General features: G+C 34.0%; 1 protein-coding gene across 3 annotated transcripts in view; it reads right to left on the minus strand.

Moving 5' to 3' along the window:
• Window positions 1–24,879, minus strand: part of EPHA6 (EPH receptor A6) — an 814,184-nt gene that overhangs the window by 302,622 nt on the left and 486,683 nt on the right. For all 3 annotated transcript variants that reach the window (XM_045785661.2, XM_087861713.1, XM_087861712.1), the window contains exon 6: window positions 1,166–1,290. In XM_045785661.2, coding sequence (XP_045641617.2) covers window positions 1,166–1,290 — 125 coding nt within the window. The remainder of the gene's footprint in view (window positions 1–1,165; window positions 1,291–24,879) is intronic.

Below are 24,879 nucleotides of genomic sequence, written 5' to 3' on the forward strand. Positions count from 1 at the left end.
CACATGCTGGCCTGGCTAATGTGCAGAATCTGCAATCCAATTAAAACTCAGTCAATTTCCCCTTTCTTAGACTATGGAGTTATTCCTGTTGGTTCATGATAATGACAGTTCTCATTGACTACATAATGCTGAAATTTAACTAGAGTGTCAAAAATGGATATGGGCAGACTACTGAGTTACCTCTCCCTTTTCAAACTTATATTGGCTCAGAAGCAATAGAATAGACAAAGACAGACGTCTATTTCTGTTCTTGTCTTGTATTTCTTCAGAAGAAATCAAAATTTATTTGTGATGTTCCTTTGTTTCTAGTAAGTTACAGAAATACAAGAAGTTCCTCTTACTGTAGTATACAACTAGAAATCATGTATGATTTTTACTTGATTTTTTAAATTTAATGTTCCCTTTATCAATATTCCAGAGCAGTAGTAGCACAATGAGACATATCAGAATTGCTGTGTGGTCTGCTATACTGTCTATAGCCACGATATCATACTACTGAGGAATAAGAGGAAGAACATAAAGAAGAATGTGACTACAATAAAGGTAAGGAAGTATATAGTTTGGGAAAATATAGTAGTTGAGAACAATTTTAAAATGACAAAAATGTAAATTAAGATTAAGGTGATTTATGAACGAGATTTATCTTGCTAGCTTCTTAAAAAAGTAAAACAGCTGACCTAAATGTAAAGAAAAAATTTAATTCAGCTATTTCCATTTATCCCTTAAATTATGTTTTTCAAATTATAGTGAACTGTAACTTTAAATTCATTGGCAAACAACATGGGCCACACAAACTCTTTCTTTAGGTTATAGCAATTCTATTTTACCATGTCTTCCAAGTGAATTGTAGAAACAATGTTATGTCAACTAACTGTAAGCTAAAGGAGTTACTACCTCTTACTATATTGGAAAAATCCCTATAGTAAGTCATGACAGAAATGAACATCTTGCGTCTTCTACTTTATAATCTGACATAAAATGAAACAAATTAATTAAGAAAGTATAAGCATAATAGTAAATTAGAGAGTTTTCAAAGACATAGTAGGTATGAGGTTAGGTCAAAGAACAGGTTTTAAAGTAAAATAACATAACAACATGCTCAATATATACATATATACACATATATGTATATGTAGTTTTTTAGGAAGCTCCAAATAAGACCTACTTTCTCATAGTACTTGATCTCGTAGTCCAGAATGGCTCCATTGGAAAAAGCAGGTGCTTGCCATGATAGGGCAATGCTATTTTGGGATGCCCAGTCCTTCCTTACCACACCTATCAGGGAAGGTGCTGAAAGGAAAGAAAATAACTAAGAATTAATTGGCAGGAATCATTCTCCATAATCCTTTCTTTACTATTTTGTCTTTTAAGGAAAATATAATTCTTGTTGTAGAGGGTAGCAATTGTTGATGTCAGATTAATAAGAAAGCCCTAGGATCTACTCTATTTAATCCAAATATAGTATTAAAATATATTTAGAAACTCTACTAGGGAACATAGGAAAAACTCAAATAGTCCAATGAGAGCCAAAACTCATCATCTAAGTCTTTGTTATACAGGACAATTTCCTTTAAACTGGCTTTGGTTTTAGGCTATGACATGAGGTACAATACACTTGGATATTATATTTTATCAAATCTGAGTCTGCTGTAGAAAAATACTCTGCAATTATGAGATCTTTTATAGGCTTTTCTTTCTCCTCAAGGCTTAGTACTTTATAAAGTCTTAGTACTTTTAAAGTCTTAGTACTTTATAAAACTTTATAACACAAACTTCTTAACTATAAATTTTTGCATATCAACATAAGAATTATTTCTTTTGGATTGTTTCTGTGACATTTGAATAAAATTGAAACATTTAACTTCCGAAGTTTATTTTCAGAATCGTCTTTTTTTCCCCTATAAAACACTGTTTTAACAACCCAATTTTAACCTAATCTTGCATTAAACTTCCAAAATTTCCCTAGAACGTGTATATCATAAATTCTTTTCTCTAACAAAATACCCCTCTTTTTAAAGTATTCTAATTTTTAAAAACAACAGGTTTTTACATAGAAGTTAAAATTCATTCATAAAAAATTCATAAAAAATGAAATATACTGAGATACCATTTCTTACCAATCAGATTGGCAAAAATCCAAAAATCTGACAGCAGGGTCTGCTGACTAGGCAATGGGGGAAAGCACTTTAATACATTGTCGGTGGGAATGCAAAATGGTACAACTTTTATGAAGGGAAATTCAACAATTTAAGGCAAATTATATGTTCATTTACTCTTGGGCTTTTTGGAATCTATCCCAAAGATACACTGAACAAACGCAAAGCGACATATTTACAAGACTACTCACTGAGATTTATTTGTAAAGATTGGAAACAATTTAACTGTCTGTCAAAAAGGGACTGGTTGAAAAACTATGCTACATCCACCAGAGAATTACGGCTATCTATAAATACTATAATGGAGTTTTTTTCAGGATCTATTTTTAAGTGGAAAAAGTAAGGTGGAAAAATGTATAAAAAGCAATGTAAGGAAAAACCCAGGAATAGAAAAAAAACGATAACAATGGATACCCTCAGGGGTGGGAGGCAATAGGATGGGCACTATAAGGTTTGTAGATAGAAGTCTCAGAACCTGCCTTCCCTTGAAGATTTGCTTTGGGAACCCTGTAAATAGTTAAATGTTTAGAAAGCAAATTAGCACTTAAAAAACTAATATCAAAAAAAGAAAAGAAAAATGAAAGAAATCTGTGTATTGAGGCACCACTTCCAAGAGTAACTACTTAAAAGTACTGTAAAACATAGTAACTTACCATAAATCCCAAAGAAATAATTTTAAGGATTAAAAAAAAACACTGTAAAAATTATTAAATTATTTTTAGTAATGACGTTGTTGGTAATATTAGTATAGTAATTCTGAATCTGTGTGTATATGTTGAGAGTTAAAGCAAATGAGTAATTATTTTGGTGTTATTGAGGACTAGGTCAGTTTGTTTTTTCTATGGGAAATGGGGATACAGATATCAGATCAATGGAGATACAAAAAAACTCTGTAATGATAAACTTAAATTAAAATTATCATTATGAACTCATAATGTCTTTCCAACTCATTTCCAGAAATCTATTCAAATGAACCAATTGCAGGTGAGAACAGAATTTGAAAAAACTGATTCTCTATGATTGTAACACATGTGCTTTAAATTTCTAAGAAGACTCTGGGATTAAGTTTGGTATTTTATTTCTAAATGTTTCCTTTGTATCATAGGGATAAAGTATTTCTTAAATTCTTGAGAATGACAAGTTTGGTTCCCCTAAGGAAATAAGTGCTTTAGAAATTATATTTAAAACCTTTCTAGCTGTTCAATGAAAGCGTTATCATTGCACTAAAATATATTCTTAAAAATGAGTGATAATTACAGAAGTTGCTAAAAAATAGAAAAGTTTGTTCTATAAGCTAAAATGGAAATAGCATGGTAAATACGAAAAAATGCTCAGATAATTCACTATTTAAACTGAATCATATTCACTACTAATAAACTACCATTAATAAATTTATCCCTGTTGGAAATTGCATTAATGTTTTTGAATTATAGTATAATAATATATTAAATGGAGTTTTATGGAAAAATCATAACTTTAAGGTCAATCATACAAATTAGAAGTTGCCTTAAATATATCAATTTACACATTGTAATTTTTAAAAATGTCCTTTTCATGTATACAATCTTATGGTTAATTTTCAGTTTAATGTACAGTTGTCACAAAACAATATTACCAGTATACTATATTTTGCCACATAATTATTTAGCACTCAAGGTCAAATGGTATAATCCTTGCAAAACTGATAATAAATTCAATTATGGCAGCGTATTAGAATGACTACTGATTAACATATAGGTACTATCTTTTCTATTTCTTTTTTTTTTTTTTTAAAGATTTTATTTATTTATGTGACAGAGAGACAGCCAGCGAGAGAGGGAACACAGCAGGGGGAGTGGGAGAGGAAGAAGCAGGCTCCCAGCGGAGGAGCCTGATGTGGGACTCGATCCCCGATCGCCGATCGCCAGGATCACGCCCTGAGCCAAAGGCAGACGCTTTAACGACTGCGCTACCCAGGCGCCCCTATCTTTTCTATTTCTAATTCTCCACTGGTTAACTAAGAGTAAAAGTATATCACCCAGATTTTATGAATCCTCTTCTATACTTCCATAAAACAGAAATAAAGAAAATCCATTCCCTAACTACCTGGGAAGTACTACTAACTACACCATTCTCTAACTAATTTAGTTATAGATTCTTCACTTATACATGGACTTCAGGGTCCAAGAACTATATAAACTCTAAAATCTTATCACTTTTGTACATCCCTTTCATATGTAAACATCCATATTTTACATAGTTGTAAAATATACATAATTTTAGATAATTCTATTTTTAACCATATATTTGAAATCATATTCCATATTTTGATATAGTCTTCATAATTATTACCTTAATGGATAAAATATTCAATTATGTTTATACTTTATCAGATCATTCCTCTAATGTTGAAGCTTCCAATATTATCTTATTAGAATTCTTGCACTTCATGCACACATTTTTGATTTTGTTAAATTATTTTACAGAGAAAAGTGTTTTATATAATTTGGATTTTCTGAGCCATACTGTGTATTAATATATTATTTTTGAAAAGAGCTGCACAATATACACTAGGCACACATTTTAAACAGTTAATGGGTTAAAGCAGAGGATGTGGGAAACAATTTATAGGTCAATATAGACCCCAAATGCTGCATTTTTTATTTTTTGAGGAGGTTAGCACAATTTGGAATTTTATTTTAAAATATAGCTTCAATGCATGAAACCTCAAGAATTTGTTTTGAACATATTTAATAAATTTGTTTTATTAATAACCCGAGATTATGTAACATTTGGCATATTGTGACAACACCGTAGTACCAACAAAATTACAGGAGAAAATACATTTATTCCTCCACATGAGAAAAACTAGTTTTAGAACACAGAGGGCAACTATTGATTTTTACTTCTGATTCTAAAAAGTCAGAGGAGGAAATAAATAGTCAGGGAAATAATATCTTCTGGAGTCTGTCAGATCAGAGACTAACTGAAAGACTTGAAGTCTCAGGCAATGTTTCCTGAGTGCAGAATTGTGTATTCAGGATAGTTTTCAGTAGAATTGTATTTCTGATATACATTCTTTCTTAAGACTTCAAGATCTTAGCTTTGACCTTCAAAATAAATGATTATTGAATAGATTACCACATTTGTGAAAATGGTTTTAATACAAACCTTTCTGATTACTACACTTTCTGAATCTCAAATAGTTTACCAAGAATTACATGGAAAACAGAAGAGTACACAGTGGAGTTAGTGAACAAAGAAGGTTTTATCCACATTAGGATGAATGTTACTTTCTAATGCTTACATGGAAATACTCGAAAGAATAGTAAATTATTGTAGTAAATTATTTTAAGATATTGTGTGTGCGGTTAGGTGACAGAGAGAGAGAGAGAGCAAGAGCACACTCCCACGCATGTGTTTGTGACAATGAAAATCTTAACAGTGAATGTAAATAATAGAATCTTAGTACTAGGATAGACCTTGTAAGTCATTTCACACATTTTTTCAGCAATGCAGAAAATCCCTCAGCATATCCTTGTTCACTTCCTGCTTCAACGGTTGCTGTAAAGAGTACACCACTTCATAAGGCTACCCATTTCTTTCTGAAAATCTCTAATTGTTAAAAAGAAATTTTTACACGGAATCATTGTTTTCTTCCTGTAACTTCAACCTCAGTCCTGGTTCTGACCTTTAGCAGTAACAGAATTAACTCTTCACTTTTGCTCATCTACCATACTTTTTCTTCTCTCCTTTCTTTTCTCTCTTCTCTCTTCTTCCTATCCTTTTTCCTTCCCCTTTCCTTCCTTCCTCTCTTCTTTCTTCATTTCCTTTTTTAGTGCTTTTCACTGTGTCTCTTTCTTTTAATTCTTTTCCTTTCTTTTCTTCCCTGTGCTTCTTTTCAGAGAGGGGTGTGTGTGTGTGTGTGCGCGCGTGTGCACCTGTTAGGAAATATAACCAATGACATAACGAAATGTAAATAAAGAACAATAACATAATAACTACTGTACGCCAGAAAGTGCAAATCAGAACAGACTATGATTTTTCCCTTTTTCTTTGCTAATGAACCAATGGGTAGAGTTGCAAAGCAAAAACAGGTGGGAGTGCTTCATTCTGTAGATGTTCAAGAAAGGGATATGCTACGATCAATGCCATAGTTTTACTTGTGAAGTTGTGTAAATGTGATTTTATCGTGTAAATTGACATTTTTGAAACCTGAGAGCGTACTTCAAATTATTTTTGATCTATATACTGTTTTGGAAATGTTTATAAAATATATTGTGCTTTATACACATAATATATCCTAACAGTATCTTCCTCATGTGCTTTTCTTTTGATGTTTCCCCCTGCAATCAGAGTTTAATGGTAATATATATTGTCACCCACTTTCCCCATGTGGTTGAAATGTGGTTATGAGTTTGAAATATGCATGCCATACTTAAGGCAGAATTGATCTTTATATTCTTTCTAATTTCTGTCTTTTTCCTATACCTGGGAATAACACTGCAGTATGCTAAGCCTACGACAGCTGTCACAGGATGAATAATGGCTCACAAATATGTTCACATCGAATCCCCAGAACCTGTGAATGTTCCTCTCTGGTAAAAGAGACATTGCAGTTTAGATTAAACTAAGGGTTTTGAGATGAAAAGATGATCCTGAATTATCCAGGTGGGCCCAATGTAATCACAAGTGTCATAAGGAGGAGGCAGGAGGTGACTTGTCTACCGAAGAGAAAGCTGTGAGCCAAAGAATGCAGGCAATGCACAGAAACTAGAAGAGGGAAGGAATGAACTCCTGCTGGAGCTTCCAGAAGGACCCAGCCCTCATGACAACCTTTGTTTTATCCCTGTAAGACTCATTTTGGACTTCGGACACCCAGAACTGTAAGATAATAAATATCTGTTCCTGAGACAGGAAATTGGTGGTAATTTGTTACAGTAGCAATAGGAAACTTACAACGGTTCAACCGATTCACTTTAAAGACCTTAATTTGGGATACATTTATGGTTCTGTAGGGAAAGTGGGTGGGTTTTAAAAAACAAGTTTCTAAGAAAAAAAAAGTTTCTAAAACAGTGATAAAAAGACATCTATTTAATTACCTAATTCATTTGATATATTTACTACTTTAAAAAAGTATTCAATCTGTTTCTTTTAAAAACATTTTGAAAAAAAATATTTTGTATACTCTGGTCCTAAAGATTTTCCTTACTTAAGCTACAGTTTGTCAGATTTCTCTCTTCTCTGCCCTTCTTATTAAAAAGGTGAGAGATGTTCCTCTTTCTGATTGTACCACCTTGAATTATTGGTGACACATGGCTAATTTTTTTCCAGTTTTTCCTCAAAGTTAAGGTTGTTCTATATTTTAAAATGCCCTTTGCTTTGAATTTGAACAAGTCTTTCCCAAAGAAATACTAACATCATGTAACACAAAGCTTGCTCACTCTATTTCTTCCTACCATGCCAATGTGATGTTGGTAGGTAGCTTGACAAGACAAGTGAAAAACTGTGGAAATACTTGCACTGAAATCTCTCACTACCTGTGGAGGCCACAGTGAAAAACCACTTGATTATTAATAATTCAAAGTGGTACAGCACTGTCAGCACTTAATTATATAGAGTAAGACCTGAAGCATTATCTTTAAAGTTCTTTTCTGCATTATCTGTGCCTTTTTAATTTCTATTTTATTAGTCTTATGACTGGCTGATTTAATGTGCTCACTGTTAAGCTTGTCTTTACGCTGCTATTTATAGTAATTTATATCATGTACCTCTACTGACTATTAAATCATTCCAGGGATGTTTGAAAAATTGTTTATATGACAGATGTTATAAAATGCAGTTTCTTTGAACCATAAACAAAAAAAAATCCCCAATTTAGACCAGTCTGAGATCCTGCTGAACTTATTATTACCTGTCAATTTTCACTAAAAAGATATATGCTGTACCAGTACTTTCTAGGAATTTAGCATATGCTATTCATCAGAATCTCAAAGTTGGCCTGGCCTTATAGAAAAATCAGGAGTATGTCCCTTTTCAGCTTAAATTTAAACAATTTCCTTATTCATAACATTTCATTATATTAAAATCAGGAATCCTGATTTCTATAATTTTTCTAGGTAAAAGTACTATTATTTGAACTGTACAGTTATATACATGATATATGAAAATTATATAAATAGATTTAAAATAGAATATTATAGCTATATTTGAATATGATTTGTAACTTCTGGGCCTCTGATGATTCATCAAAAAGTCCGTACCAGGGGCGCCTGGATGGCTCAGTCAGTTGAGTGGCTGGCTCTTGGTTTTGGCTCAGGTCACCAACTTAAGAGTCCTGAAATTGAGCCCTGTGTTAGGCTCCACAATCAGCACAAAGTCTGCTTGAGATTCTCTCTCTTCTTCCCCTCCCCTGACTCTCTCTCTCTCTCAAATAAATAAATAAATAAAATATTTTTTAAAAAAAGTTTGTATCATGTTCCAGGTATAAGAAAAAAAAAATAAGTCCACTTAAATACCATTTAAAAAAAAAAAAAAGAAAAAGTGACCAGGAAAGTCATTTATTCATAAACAACTAAAACAATTTAACTAATATTGTGGAAAGGAAGAACCTAAGTGATAAAACTTGCAAAACATAAGTCTTTAAATTAATATAATGAATGGATAAAGTTTCACAAATTTTATTGCTACATTTAAAAATAAAACGTTTGGACACTTGAAAGAACTCCACACAATAGATTTTATGAAGCTGTTTTAAAAATGTAGATCTGACACAGGAAACAACAGGCGATGGCAAGGGTGCTAAGAAAGGGTAACACTCCTGCACTGTCAGTGGGAACAGAAACTCTCGCAGCCAGTCTGGACAACAGTATGGAGGTTCCTCAAAACTCAAAAACAGAACTACTCTACAACACAGCAACCACACCACCAGGGATCCACTCAAAGGACACAAAAAACTGATTTGAAGGGATACATGCACCCCGATGTTCGTATCAGCACTATCAACAATAGCCAGACTATGGATTGAGCCCCAAAGTCCCTTGAGTAATGAATGAATACAGACGAAGTAGCACACAATGGAAAATACACAGCCATCAAAAAGAACGAAATCCCGCCATTCACAATGACATGGACGGAGCTAGAATGTACCATGCTAAGTAAAACAAGTCAGAGAAAAACAAATACCACATGGTCTCCTTCGCATGTGGAATTTCAGAAAGAAAACGCATTAATACTAGCGGCGGAGAGGGAGAGAGGGAAAAAAACAAGAGACTCTTAAAGACTGAGATGAAACCTAGGGTTGATGGAGGGAGGGGAATTGGGGGGGGTGGGCCAGATGGGTGATAGGCATTAAAGAGGGCATTTGTGATGAGCACTGATTTTGGCCGTTCTGGCGGGTGTGAGGTGGTATCTTATCGTCGTTTTGATTTGTATTTCCCTGATGATGAGTGATGTTGAGCATCTTTTCATGTGCCTATTGGCCATCTTGATGTCTTCTTTGGAGAGCTGTCTGTTCATGTCTTAGGCCCATTTCTTACTGGATTATTTGGTTTTTGGATATCAAGTTTGATAATTTCTTTTGTGTGTGGTTCAGGAGGGTGGTCCAGTTTCGGTCTCCTGCGTGTGGCTGTTCAGTTTTCCCAGCACCGTTTGTTAAGGAGACTGCCTTTTTTAAGAAACAAATGTTGGAGAGGATGTGGAGAAAGGAGATCCCTCTTACACTGTTGGTGGGAATGCAAGTTGGTACAGCCACTTTGGAAAACAGTGTGGAGGTCCCTCAAAAAGTTAAAAATAGAGCTACCCTATGACCCAGCAATTGCACTACTGGGTATTTACCCCAAAGATACAGATGTAGTGAAGAGAAGGGCCATATGCACCCCAATGTTCATAGAAGCATTGTCCACAATAGCTAAATCATGGAAGGAGCCGAGATGCCCTCCAACAGATGACTGGATTAAGAAGATGTGGTCCATATATACAATGGAATATTACTCAGCCATCAGAAAGAACGGTTACCCAACATTTGCAGCAACATGGACAGGACTGGAGGAGATTATGCTAAGTGAAATAAGTCAAGCAGAGAAAGACAACTATCATATGGTTTCATTCATTTATGGAACACAAGGAATAGCAGGGAGATCGGTAGGAGAAGGAAGGGAAGAATGAAGGGGGGGTAAACAGAAGGGGGAATGAACCACAAGAGACTATGGGCTCTGAGAAACAAACTGAGGGCTTCAGAGGGGAGGGGGGTAAGGGGATGGGCTAGCCCGGTGATGGGTATTAAGGAAGGCACGTATTGCATGGAGCACTGGGTGTTATACACAAACAATGAATCATGGAACACTACATCAAAAACTAAGGATATACTGTATGGTGACTAACATAACATAATAAAAATTAAAAAAAAAGAAAAAAGTAGATCTGAGGGCACAGGAAAACAATATTTAAAGTGACAAAAACAAGTTGTACATCAACACCCATGCTATAATTAATTTTTTTTTTCTAAATAGCAGATACCTCCAAATTGTGTAACTAAATTGTATAACTACTGTATAACCAAACTGTATAACTACCAAGACTATGTTGGAAGATCTGGGAATGGATGATGAGGTAAATGATGACCTAGTTTCCCTACCAAATATTAGTTCAGCAATATTTTTTTTTTTTTAAAAAAAAAAGGTCATTCACTGGTGCATCTACCAGAAAGATGACCCTCATTCTGAGCCTATGATGAGAACAAAGAAAAGCAAATAGTTGATATCCCTGTTTGGGACTAAGAATTCTTGGAAGTTAACCAATGGGGGCTTTTTGAACTTATTCTGGCTACAAAATACTTAGACATCAAAGGTTTTCTTGATGCAACATACAAGACTGTTGCCAATATGATCAAGAGGAAAACCAATGAGGAGATCCGCAAGGCCTTCAATATCAAAAATAACTTTATTGAAGAAGAGGAAGCTCAGGTGGGCAAAGAGAACCATCAGTATGAAGAGAAGTGTAATGTTGTGCCTGACACTAACGCTGGAAGGACTGTTCTAAATACTAGCTGAACTGTTCTGTTTAAAACTGTTAACATTAGATAAACAGTAGATAAATGAAGAAGCAAATCAATTATATTAGCACAGTACTGTTGCCGTTGCATGCATAGTTTGAGTACAGATTCCAAACCTATGGCTGAGTTTCAAGCTTTTTTTTCCCTTTGCTCTGAATAAAACCAAACCTTGGGCTATTAAAAATATAATGAATATATATGCATGTATATGCATAATATATATACATATGCATATATACATTTTTAAATAGAATCACATCAAGCTATCAATAGTGGCTTCTCATGCTAGCCTAGGAAAACTAGATATAAGAGAAAAACAGAAACAAATCTAACAATTGACCAATAGTTACTGATTTCTAAATTACAATAACAAATTATATCATCCATAACTTTTGAAACTACTTGAAAAGGAATATGATTTTATTTCAAAAAGCCCAATTAATCTTAGTGTTAGCTAATGTGCTATTCTGAAATTTAAAAAATATATATAATTCAAAATTTGGGGTACCTGCATGGATCAGTCAGTTAAGTGTCTGCCTTTGGCTCAGGTCATGATCCCAGCATCCTGGGATCAAGTCCCACGTGGGGCTCCCCAATCAGGGGGTCTGCTTCTCCCTCTCTTTCTGCCCCTCCTCCTACTCATGCTCAGGCTCTCTCTCTCTCTCAGATAAAATCTTTAAAAAGCATATAATTAAAATGTTAATAAATTTCAAAAAGTTAAACCCAAATACAAATAGATTTATAAGCTCTGACCATAAAGTAATACATGTGGCTTATGGAGGAGTCATCAAATTTTAGTCTTTCCCTGTATTTTTGTCATCCTTGAATTTATATGATGATACAAAATTGCAGAGGAAGCTAGATGAAAGAACATTGGCTTCCAAAGTATTTTAAACCAAGAAGCTTTATGAAAATTAGTTTTAAAAATGTTACAGATTTGCTTATTGGATATCTCAAGAAGGGGAAAGAATCATTTTCTGTGCTGTTGGACACACAAGGTGCATAAACAGACAAGAAAATTTCAGTCCTATTTTGGGGCTGTGAAACAACTCATGGATAACCTTGGGAATCTGAGAAGAAAGATTCACATTTAAGGAATTGTTCATGATGTAAGATAAAATTGCAGCAATTACCTTTTTTCCCCTTAAGATAGAACTATGGACTAGCTTAAGACTTCTTTAATCACTTCAGATGGAATTGATTTTGATCTCTGAACTCCTAAAAGATTTATTATCTATTCCTCATTGGCTGCCTTTATCATAAGCTCTTGATATTCTGCTTTATAGAATATATAATAATATATTATACTTCACTTTACAACTTCCCATACTCTTTCCCACACATCACATCACATAATACACACTGTAACTTTGTAGGTGCAGTTATTCTCATTTTAAAAGTGAGAACATAGGATCAAACAGGAAGCAACCCATAATTATGTAAAATAGAAGGAGCAGACTCCAGACTAAGTCTTGTACTTATGGACAGAACCTCAGTGATTGTGGCATTCAGGATCTGACCCTCCCATAGGACCTAGAACAGTGCCATGCAAACATATCAGGTAACTTTTATGTGAATATCTCTTTTATTCAAAACTTGTTTAAATCTTGTTTCAAGGCTTATCAGACAATTGTCCTACCTTAGTGTTTTCATTCTGTAAATCCTCTACGGTACCATAGGAGCACTGTCTAATTGACTCATATACTCCATGCATATGACAATCATTTTATGAGAGTACATTAATGTAGAAAAATAATAACATATAATAATACCAGAAAATAAGTAAAGATGCAAAGTGATAGGAGTTTGAACATATGGTGTTGACCAAAATGGATATACTGTAATTTAACTGTATAATATTAAAATCCATCCTGGCTTAGTCTCTTGAATTTTCAATATTTTCCATTGTTTTAACTGTCTTATTTGAAAAAAAAAGTATTTAGATTAAGAAATAAAAGCAAAACCAAACTATTCTGAGTTATTTGGTTATTGAGAGTGCTCCCAAGATCAACTGCTTTTTCACTAATTCCAAAGGCATCCTTCTCATCCTCGGACCTGCTCCACCCCATAAACTGTGCTCTCACTTTCCCTAGCCACAGTTCGACACATCTTCATCAGTAAAATTCTGCTGGATTCCATAGATTTTGTAGGCTATAATCCTAAGATTCTATATTTTCTATAAAATATAGATGTAAAATATTTAAAAAGCTGTGTTTGGGGATTTCTTTTCTCTCTTACTTTTTGAAAGTGAGAGCTATATTCACGTGTGTGTGTGTGTGTGTGTGTGTGTGTGTGTGTATTTCCAGAAGCTATAGAAAGGGAGAAAGTACTCATACTGCTGGCCACTTGAAGGAATGTTGAATGATCCCGTCACAACGCAAGTGTCTTCCTGCCAAGTCACCAGAAATGGACCGGTAAAACTGCTTTTGTTCTCTCATTAAAGAAATAATGCGATGCAACAGCAGATTCACTGGCATTGTTTCTGGTTGAAGCCAAGAGGAATAAATCTTGATTCCTCCTTGATGGAGGTAATCTTTGTGTAGGACAAGTAGCCAGGTGCTCCCACAGCTGCTTTGAAACATTCATGGCTTCCTGAGGATATGGGTGATTTTGTTCTCATCATTGATCAAATAGCAGAGTAAATCACTGACGTAAAGTAACACCTGGCTGAGCTCTGTGTTTTCCTCTCATTTTCTCTAGTTAGTAATTGTTGTTTACAAATCACTGACTGCATGAGGAGGAAAAGCCTGTGTTTTCTTGTACTGGCTGCTAGCTCATAATTTCTACTTCATGTTCCTTCTCACAGTACCTTCAAAGGCATTCAATGCATATTATACCTTTTCTCCTCAATTTTTGTCATTACTTTCTTAACAAGCCAAATGGCATTGCTCCATATATATTATAGAAGTTAACAATATTACAAAGATTTTGTAAACTAAAAATTATTATTAATAATGAATAGTGCAAATCTTTGCCACATTTTTATACTTCTTTAAAAATGTAATATGAGATGCTAAATAATCTTGTTGGTTTTTTCCTAAATTCTTTCTAGGGAAAGAAGTATGTCAATAAAAATCAATTTCTTTTAGTCTATACATTTGCAAGGTGAGCTTATGCAACCAACTAGTATTTGTTTTCTTAGCATTAAGTTACAATATGGTACAGTATATATGAAACATAAAGTATAATATTAATTTCAAAAACTAAATACTGAAATTCAGCAACGTGTAATTTCTGAATATTTAAATCATATTAGGTAAGAGGAAGACGTGCTATTGAAATGCTGACAATCAGCAGGCAGACACCATGGTAGCCTTATCAATGGTTTACAGCCAACAGTCTTCTATCCAGTTGATACCTATGCCACAATATTTTAAAGTATTTTGAGGGTCACCCTGAATTGTGTACTATTGCACTTAATAATTTTAGAATTATGTCACTTACTGTAATTCTTATAATGGTTTTCTGCTTTGACTTAGAAATCAATTCCAATTGATGGGCAGGGTTTTTCTTTTTTTTTTAATTTGTGTATATTTCTCTTTGATTTGTATTTGCAGCCTTTAGTTGCATAATTTTGCCTGCTTCTTAGGGAAACTAAATCCTTGCTCAAAGAGAAGTAGCCTATCAGGCAAAAATTGGCCCATATCGTAAAGCCACTAAGAAATGACCCCTGCTTGCTGGACACTTTTCCCCAGACACCCACAATGATGTTTCCTTGCCTGAAGCTATGTTTCAGAAAAACCTGAGAATAATTTGCTCAGATCACTTTCCTTACTTCAGTCACTATCTCCCCACATGTTACGTTGTTCTACTACCCTCAACACTTCACACACTGTCCTCCTTTATCCATGGTTTCACTTTCTGTGGTTTCTGTTACCTGTGATCCAGAAACAGACAATCCCCCTGATGTGTTTTCAGAAGGTCAGAAGTAGCCTAATCCTGTATCACAAGCTTATGTTATTTTCCTCACTTCACCTCGTCACATAGCCACTTTATCATCTCACATCATCACAAGAAGGGTAAATATAGTACAATAAGATATTTTGAGAGAGTGCACACATTCACATAACTTTCATTACAGTATATTGCTATAACTCTTCTATTTTATCATTTCTGTTAATCTCTCACTGTGCCTAATTTATAAATTAAACTTTATCACAAGTATGTATATATAGGAAAAAACAGAATATCTGTGGTTTCAGGCAGTCCACCAACCGTGTACAAGGGCTCCTTTTTCTCCACATCCTTGCCAACACTTGTTATTCCTTATGTTTTTTGATTTTAGCCATTCTGATAAGCGTGAGATGATATCTCACTGTGGTTTTGATTTGCATTTCTCTGATGATTAGTGATATTATATTAAGCATCTTTTCATCTGTCTGTTGGGCATCTGTATGTCTTCTCTGGAAAAATGTCTATTAAGGTCTTTTGTCCATTTTTTAACAGGACTATTTTTTTGGATTTTCTTTCTTTCTTTCTTTCTTTCTTTCTTTCTTTCTTTCTTTCTTTCTTTCTTTCTTTTTTTTTGGTGTTGAGTTGTAGAAATTCTTTATATGTTTGAAAATTAGTCCCTTATAGGACATTTCATTTGTAAATATCTTCTCCCATTCCATAGGTTGCCTTTTTGTTTTGTTGATGGTTTCCTTTGCTGTGCAAAAACTTTTATTTTGATGTAGTCCCAATAGTTTAATTTTGGTTTTGTTTCCCTTGCCTGAGGAGACATATCTAGAAAATGTTGCTATGGCCGATGTCAAAAAAATTATTGCCTATGTTTCTTCTAGGAATTTTATAGTTTCAGGTGTCACATTTAGAAGACTACCAGAATCACCAGAGAGAAGAAGTTAGCACCAAAATAAGAAATCACCTAAAGACATTGTCACAAAACTATCTTAACTCTCATGTATTCTAAGAGCCCATTTATCTTTTCTGAAAATCATTTGTTTTCCCATAAGTACCCTTATATCCCTCCCCTTCCCTTCAAGATATGTTAGTCTCAAATTCTAACCTTCTCCTTGAGACATGTTTTTCTGTGAACTCCTATGTATGTGGATGACTAGAATCTATCTTTTCTCTTGGTAATCTGCCTTTTGTCAATTTGATGTGCAGGCCCCCAAACAATAAACAAAAGAGGGTAGAGAAAAAGACTTTCCTCCCTGACAATTTCAATGCAAGGGCATGACCTCAAAGATAGTAGCATAATTGTGGATGGTATTTTTGGCTTAAAAGTTTGATGAGAGCTTGACTGAAATGCTTATACATACCAATGTATCATTTTATGGTAATGTATAAAGGGAGTTTATATAAAGGGAAATTTGGAGGGAACTAGAAGGAACTCCACAGGGCACACAGTTCAGAAAGCAAAGATCTATAGACAGTGGATTATTGAAATAAACCTGGGTCTAAATTTCTCACCTTTTTTTTTTTTTTTTTTTTTTATGGTTAGTCCCGTTAGGGTTTTCCTGCTTAGGTACATACTATGTCTCTTATTATAGGCTCTTTTATCATACCTTTTTTGTGGTGGGAGCATATTTAAATAGGTATATCTAGAATTATGAGGATATATGCAATTTTGATATGTATCTAATGTTGGGATTTTGGAAGAAAGCCTATGGGTTCACAAGCATATTTGTAGAGACTTAGTCCAAATGTAACTTTTCACATGCCTGTGTCAAGAGTCCACAGAAAATCATTCAGATAAGACCCTTAATTATAATCCTTCAAAATCCCTCTTGGCTTCTTATGTGTAATTGCCTCCACATCAAGAGATGCAATTTTTTATGATGATGTAAGAAGTAATGCTAGATTTTGAGAAGACTGAGAAACATATGATATGCTGGGACCAGCTCTCATCTGCTTGCCAGAACTTTTTGTGCCCATCTTATCACTATTCAACATTCCAACACTATAAATCAGTTCCTTCCTTCCTTCTTTTCTCTTTCTTCCTCCCTCCCTCCTTTCTTCCCTTCCTTTCTTACCCCTTCCCTCCCTCCTTTCCTTCCTTCCTTCCTTCCTCCCTCCCTCCCTCCCTCCCTCCCTCCCTCCCTCCCTCCCTCGCTTCCTTCCTTCCTTCCTTCCTTCCTTCCTTCCTTCCTTCCTTCCTTCCTTCCTTCCCTTCCTTCTTGCCCTGGAGAGCCAGTTTTTAAACACTAGCATATTACTGGTCATAACTTAGTTTACCGAACTTAGGGTGGTTGTAACACTGTTCTTCAAGATGTTAATAGATGTGCCATGAAGAAGGTATTTTCTTTATCTTCAAATAAATTTGGAATATGCTAGATTAAATAAAGTTACTGTAAATATCCAAAAAAAAAAAAAAGAGATAGTGTGATGTTTCTCTTATTTCATGTTATCTAAAATTAAAAACTTTTACTGGCACCATGTTCATAAAATATCAGAATGCTACAACACTACTTTTGGAAACAATGTTAGCCTAACCTTTGAAAAACTTACTCTGTTGACTTTGGCTCAAGAATTTGTATTGATTACTGCCCTTTTGCTGGCATGTGTCAGAAAGACTGTAAAGTGTCTTAAGCTTCTGAAGCGAAACTGGGTTTCTTCTTCACTGAGATATCCTCTTCACTGAGAAAGCTACAGCTACAAATGAATAGGGATAGAGGAAGAATCAGGAGTCTTAGGACAGGCTCTCATTGTAAATGCTAGCACAGTTCTGTGATTAAACACATGGGCTTTTGAGACAGGCTGCTTGGCTTTGAAACTCAGCTCTGCTATTCACTGGTCATGTGATTGATCAATTTACTTAACCTGTTTCCTCATTTTTTCTTCTAAAAATTGGAAATAATAATATCCATCACTGAGGGCTGTTGTGAGGATTACATATGTTATTTCATTTGAAGCACTTAAAATAATTCCTGACACACTGCAAGAACTCAAAATGTCTATTATTATTGTTGCAGACAAAAAAAGAACAATTTCATTAATAAATCCTATAAAAGATTTTGTAATAGTTAATATCACAAATCTAGGAAAACCTTACATATCCCACATGCTAAAAAGCCATGAGGGAAACAACTTATTTCTTCATGTATGAAGAGTTTTGGCAAACATCTTCCAAAGGATACTTATTAAATTTGAATGTCTTTGGTAAATGCTACCTTGGGAATCCTTTTTCTGAAAATTTTATGTTTAAGATTTTAATAAATGTTGCAGAGCAAAAGGATTTTGTAATTAAATACATTTTTTGGAACATTAGATTTTGAAAAAAGCCAAAAGTTTCCTTATTAAAGATATTATCAGAGCTTTTAATGTGTTATTCTGCTTTGTAAGTAGTGAAGGTCATATGGTATGCACCTTTCCTTAATTCAACTGACCAAGGAGAAGCTTTTTTGAAAGCATGTCAAGGACTAATTTTGTATAGAAATATGTTTGGAGACAGGTGATCTAGAATATTAAGTCCAGGAAATTCAAACATTTATTCAAACTAATATACCTTTTTGGAATTTTCCAGGATCATATTGATTGTATATCAATGAACATACATAAATTTCATATCGTTCATTGGTACGTGATGAATTGAAAACACCAGGCTAGAAATCATGACAGTACGCTAGAATCTTATTTTTAGGACATCTGTTTTCAGTGAACGATTTCAATAATATGAATTTGGCATTTTATTTGTTTAAATTCCTCAAGCACATATTAACCAAATATGGGTAATACCCTTCTTCCTGTGTTTCTGGATGTGTCCAGTACATGTTAGAGTTTTTTGGTGTAGATAAATATAATTCCCACAACAGAGGTGCAATTACCTCTTGTCCAGAGACATGTCATGTCAATGTCTCTATTTAAAATCAATTTTTCACATCCTTTTTACAGAGAGATCATCATAAAAATATGAATCCACACTTTATTCCCTACATCTACATATTGAGGTTCTAATTAATCTTTCAATACCAGAGAATAAACTCCTACCTCTGGGTCTGGCCATTAAATAAATTACTGATTAAATGCAACACTGGTGGGGTGGCTGGGTGGCTCATTTGGTTATGCGACTGACTCTTAGTTTTGCTCAGGTCATGATCTCAGGCTCCCTGTCCAGCTCCCCACTCAGAGGGGAGTCTGCTTCTCTCCCTCTCACTTGGCCCCTCCCCCTGCTCACATGCTTGCTCTCTCTCTCTAAAACAAATAAATAAATCTTTAAAAAAAATGCATCAATGTTGTCCTACGGCCACAAAAATTATTGTGGTGCTTCCCTTTGAATTAGGTGATACCCTATTTCCTAAAAGGGTGTGGTGGAACAGATGGTTGTTTTAGCAAACTTTTAAATCTTTAGGACATGAGTAGGTGACTTCTTGTTTACCTTAACTGCTACTACTTTCTGTATATATTATCAGTAGAAAACAATACTGTCTATCTCTTCAAGGAATACAAAAACTAAAACTAGAAGCACAAATACTAAAATTGAAACTAGACTGAATCTACAGGAAATCTGGTTGGAAATGATCCAATTCATGTTTCCCTGTTTTAATTTCATGATAATAAAAGCTATAGTATATTTGTCTGATTTCATCCTCCTAAAGTTCTTTTTTTTTTTTTTTTTTTTGTACATAACTCAGTTGTTGATCTATCTCTGTATGAACCATCAGGTGGTTGACTATATGACTACCCCAGATCACTAAGGTTAAAAATGCTTTAGTTATTTGAAAGAGCACATCAATTGAGCACTACTGTGTTTGCCCAAGTCAGGGTGGATTCTAATTGCTTTGACAAATTTCCTGCTGGGAAATTGATCTTCAAAGATTTCTTAATGCCTTTTTTTTAACCCATTTACTTCATTTTAAAACTTCAAAGTCTCCCTTTCTATTAATTATCACATATACTAGAAAACACAAAGAACAAAATGCTATGTTTTATTCATCTAAGCAGGGCATCTAAACACTAAGTTACAGCAAAGATTGGAACTTATTGAAGCAAAGGTCATCTTCTGTCAAACAAAACCGTAAGAGGCTTTTCTTTTAGTAGAGAATTCATGAATATTTTATCTGAACATTTCCATGAACTTGCTGTAAAAGCTATGTTTCTTGGCATTTACTGAGGATGTCAAAATCAGTTACTGTAATTTAAATATTTAGCTAAGATGCCTATCAGACTCCCATTTAAAACATGCTTATTTTCCATACAATAGTTCTTCTAAAACATTTCTAAATAGTTAACATTATAGACTTGTATATTATATAAAATCAAATTCTGCTTTGTTGTATTTATACATAATATTAATTTTGTTTTAATATAAATCGGAGAGTCTACTAGAAAAATAACAATAAAACAATGAGTGACAGAGTTTCTCTACAAATGCTTCCAATGTTTAAGCTAGTGTTAAGCAGTCTCGGGCTCCACATGGTGGTAGCTCATAACCTACTAAAGTTTTTAAATTTAAATTTAATTAGGCCTGATTATTTGATGTTCCAGAATACTTCTAACATTTCTAAGTTTTAACAAAATGTTGCATTTGCATATAATATATACATAAACCTGATAGCATTCTCACTTTCTGAAAAAGAGAGATTATTTTCAAATACTCATATGATTGTTCTCATGAAGAAGACATAAGAATTGAGTGAATGGAGGATGTCTCTTTAATTTGACTATTGCGTAAGTGTAATGTGGCCTACTAATAGGGGTGAATAATGTAGAATTCTTAAAAGTCAAATCTGGAGTTTGATTTCCTTAACTTTGAATTCTGGCTCAGCAGCTTAATCTTGGCAATTCACTTATTTTCTCTGCACCTCATTTTCTCATCTATGAACTAAAACTAATAGCATCTATCTAATACAGTTGGTGTATTGGTATCTTTAAGAAGATAATCTTCTTAGTGACTAGCTCAGTACTTGGGATATAATAGGCATCAATAGCAAATAAATTGGCTATTATTTTTATTATGCTAACAAATCTTTTCAGAAAAGTTTATGTTAAATAGCTATATTTTGAGGAAAAAAATTATCTTATGTAATTTATTTACCTCAAATGTTTTTGGGTATATTTCCATTAGAAATTTTTTTTGATTATTTTGATTTGGCAAATATTAGCTAATTATAATATCTATATTATGGGAGGATTGGAAAGTGTTGAAAATTAATAGAATTCCTAGTCATAGTAAAGCCAAAAGTCTAAAATTAATAATAAAGATCGGGAAGAAAATGCCACAATCTTGAAAGGACAATTGACTGAACTGAAGAGAATAAAGTATCTATATGAAGAGGAACTTGCCTGTATAATCATGAATAAAATAAAAAGATGCTAAAAGAAAACTAACCCATCTTTGAAATTACAACGTTATGAAGCAGATTGTTGTTTTAATGATGGGAAATTTCAGATAGTACATTTAAAAAGGAAATTTAAAATTTTTCATTATTACAATATTACCAAGATGGGTATTTTGTTACATAAATCAACTGGAATTATTGCCTTATAATGGATTCTCAGGTTATGCTTTTTAAATATTCTGTGACTAAACCATTTGAGTTTTTATATTTGATCCACTTCATAGCTGAAATGTGTCAGTAAGTACTTTTTTTCTTTTAAGAGTATATGGGTAAACATTGAATATCTCAGACTCTTTTCATTTCCTTCACATAAGAAATGCAACTTGTCTGGGCACGAAAGTCTGTCATGATATTTTCCCCTTGATACCTAGTATACTTTGAAGGCGAAGAAGTTCCATGGGTGTACTTCAGGCACACTGTGAATCTCCTTAACTGGAAGCACAATTTTGTGCACATAAGTACATGTGCATGTGCACTTCTCAAAGTAGTTGGTGATTGCAGAAAATAAAGAGGTTCACATGTAGGTAGCACCTTACAGAATTTATTCTAAGTGTAGGTCTGACTATGTCAATAACGTTTTTTTCCATCACAAAACCCTCAAGATACATATATTTTTAAATCCTTATGTTGAAGAAAAAAACTATATGACCAAAACATGTTTCCAGATCATGTCTAGACAATATAAATGAAGAAGTTTGTTTCTCATTGCACAGATCAGGTATTAAATTTAGGGATGACTCTTTCAGGTTTTTCTTCAATTACAGCTTCTTCTTTGTTCTTTTGGATACTTCCTAAGGGGCATCAATGTGGTAAAGCTCCTCTCAATCTTCCCATGAATTTGTCTCACTGCTTTAAGTACTTTTCTATTTCCCAAAAATACTGAATGGCATTTTTCTTCTTACTTCTTGGCTTTCTGATGAGTTCAAATCTCTCAGTGGATGTCCCCAAAAAAGTGCACCCAGCAGTGCAGAAACAATTCTCCAATGTTCTGGTTCAGGTCTTGCATTTCCAAATCAAAATAAAGATAGTGGGCTTGGTTCTGCATGTAAGGAGCTTGGAAGTCATCACTCCATCCCAATAACAAGTAAAAATCTGAACAGACTGAAAAATCACAACTCTTCTCAGATTTTTAAGAGTCGAGATTATAGGGCAAACCTGTGCCTCAAAGCTGGAGAGAAAGACAGGCAAATATAGAGAATCATGGTTTCCCAGAACAGAGACTCATGAATGGAAACTGCTATGGGAACTAGTGCTGGGGAAGGAAAACATGAGCTATAACTGACAAACTGCTAGGGGATCACTGTGGACAAGTCTGAAAGTTAAAACTCCATGGGGCCTCAGTCATAAGAGGACACCCATACTTTGTAAGTTTTACCTCCAAGAGTTTGGCCAGGTTCTTAAAAATAATATTGGAGAAAAATTCCCTCACGCTTTAGGCAGGAGTAGGAGAAAAGGAACGATTTAGAAATGTGTCAAAACACTCTTTTCTTCCTAATAAAACCTGCCCTCAATGTAAACTAGTTAACCACAGCCTAACTGGCTGGAGTATATCAAAACCTAATTGACCTGAGGAAGGGAAATGCCCAACTCTAGCTCACTGTAGGCATCCTGTTCCATCTAAGGGGGGGATGAAAAAATCCTGAGAAACACTTGTAAAGTTTACATTCCAGAGGTATAGCCTCACTGAAAGACTTAATCATAGGACTATGGAGTGCTTCCTCTCCCCTCACAGCTCACCACTACATTACTAAAGGCTTATTTACAACAGTTTCTTTGACTTAGTACATCATGTCCAGCTATTAAGAAAAATGTTACAAGGCATGTCAAAAGACAAATAAACTGTGAAGAGACAGAGCAAGCATCAAAATCAGACATGGCAGGGCTGTTAGAATTATCAGACCAAGAATTTAAGTAAAATATGATAATACGCTAAGAACTTTAATGGATAAATTAGACAGCACGTAAGAAGAGATGGGCAATGTAAGCAGAAAGATGAAAATCTTAAGAATGAACCAAAAAGAAATGCTAGAGAGAAAAAACACTGTCACAGAAATAAAGAACGTCTTTGGTGGGCTTAGTAGAACACTGGACATGGCTGAAGAAATTATCTTTGAGATAGAGGATATATCAATATAAACCTTGAAAACCAAAATGCAAATAGAACAAAACTTGGAAAAAATAAAAGAATATCCAAGGGCTGAGGGAAAACTAGAAAAAGTGTTACAAAAGTATAATGGGAATACCAGAAGGAGAAGAGAAAAAGGAACTAAGAATGTCTCCATATTGGTGAGACACCAAACCACAGATTCAGGAATGTCAGAGAACACCAAGTGGGATAAATGCCAAAAAGCCTTACACCTCAGCATGTCATTTTCCAATTATAAAAAATCAGAGATAAAGAAAAAATCCCGAAAGAAGGCAGAATAAAAACAAAAACAAACCAAAAATACCTTACCTATAGAGTAACAAAGATTAAGAATTACATCTGATTTTTCCTTAGAAACCATGCAAGCAGGAAGAGATGGAGTGAAATATTTAAAGTGTTTAGAAAACAACAACAACACACCAACCTAGAAATCTATATCCTGAAAAATTATCCCTCAAAAGCAAATGAGAAATAATGACTTTGTCAGACAAACAAAAATTGAAGGAATTTTTGCCAGTAAATCAGTAGACTTGTCTTGGAGGAGATGTTAAAAGAAGTTCTTTAGGGAGAAATTCTTTATAGGTCACAAACTCAGATCCGTATAAAGAAATGAACACTTTAAAGAAGGAATAAATAAAAGTAAAATAAAAACTTTTATTTTTTTACTCTTAGTTTGTCCAATAGATAATAATTTGTTCAAAATAATACTATCAATTTATTCAATTATGTATGCTGGTGTGTGTGTGTGTGTGTGTGTGTGTAATGTAATATATAAGTAAAATGAATGACAATGATGACATAAGGGATAGAAGAGAGGAATTAAGATTATTTTGTTATTATAAGATACACTACCCTTGAAGTAGTATAATGTTATTTGGAAGTAGATTTGGATTAGCTATAAATATATATTTTAAACTGTAGAGCAACCACTAAAAAAGTAAAGAAAGAAGTATAATAAATATGGGGCTTCTAGGTGGCTCAGTTGGTTGAGCCTCCAAATCTTGGTTTAAGCTCAGATCAGGATATCAGGGTTGTGAGATTGAGCCCTGCATCAATTTTTTTAAATTAAAAACATTAAATAAAAAAAAAACTTTTAAAGAAGTTTAATCAATATGTTAAAGAAGTAGAGAAATGCAATCACATAAAATGCTTAATAAAAAAAACCCAACAGATCGTTAGGAGAAGGAAGGGAAGAACGAAGGGGGGTAAACAGAAGGGGGAATGAACCATGAGAGACTATGGACTCTGGGAAACAAACTGAGGGCT

The sequence above is a fragment of the Ursus americanus genome, chromosome 4 (assembly GCF_024610735.1).
Source record: "Ursus americanus isolate L20-20 chromosome 4, mUrsAme1.1.p, whole genome shotgun sequence".
Taxonomy (NCBI): Eukaryota; Metazoa; Chordata; class Mammalia; order Carnivora; family Ursidae; genus Ursus; species Ursus americanus.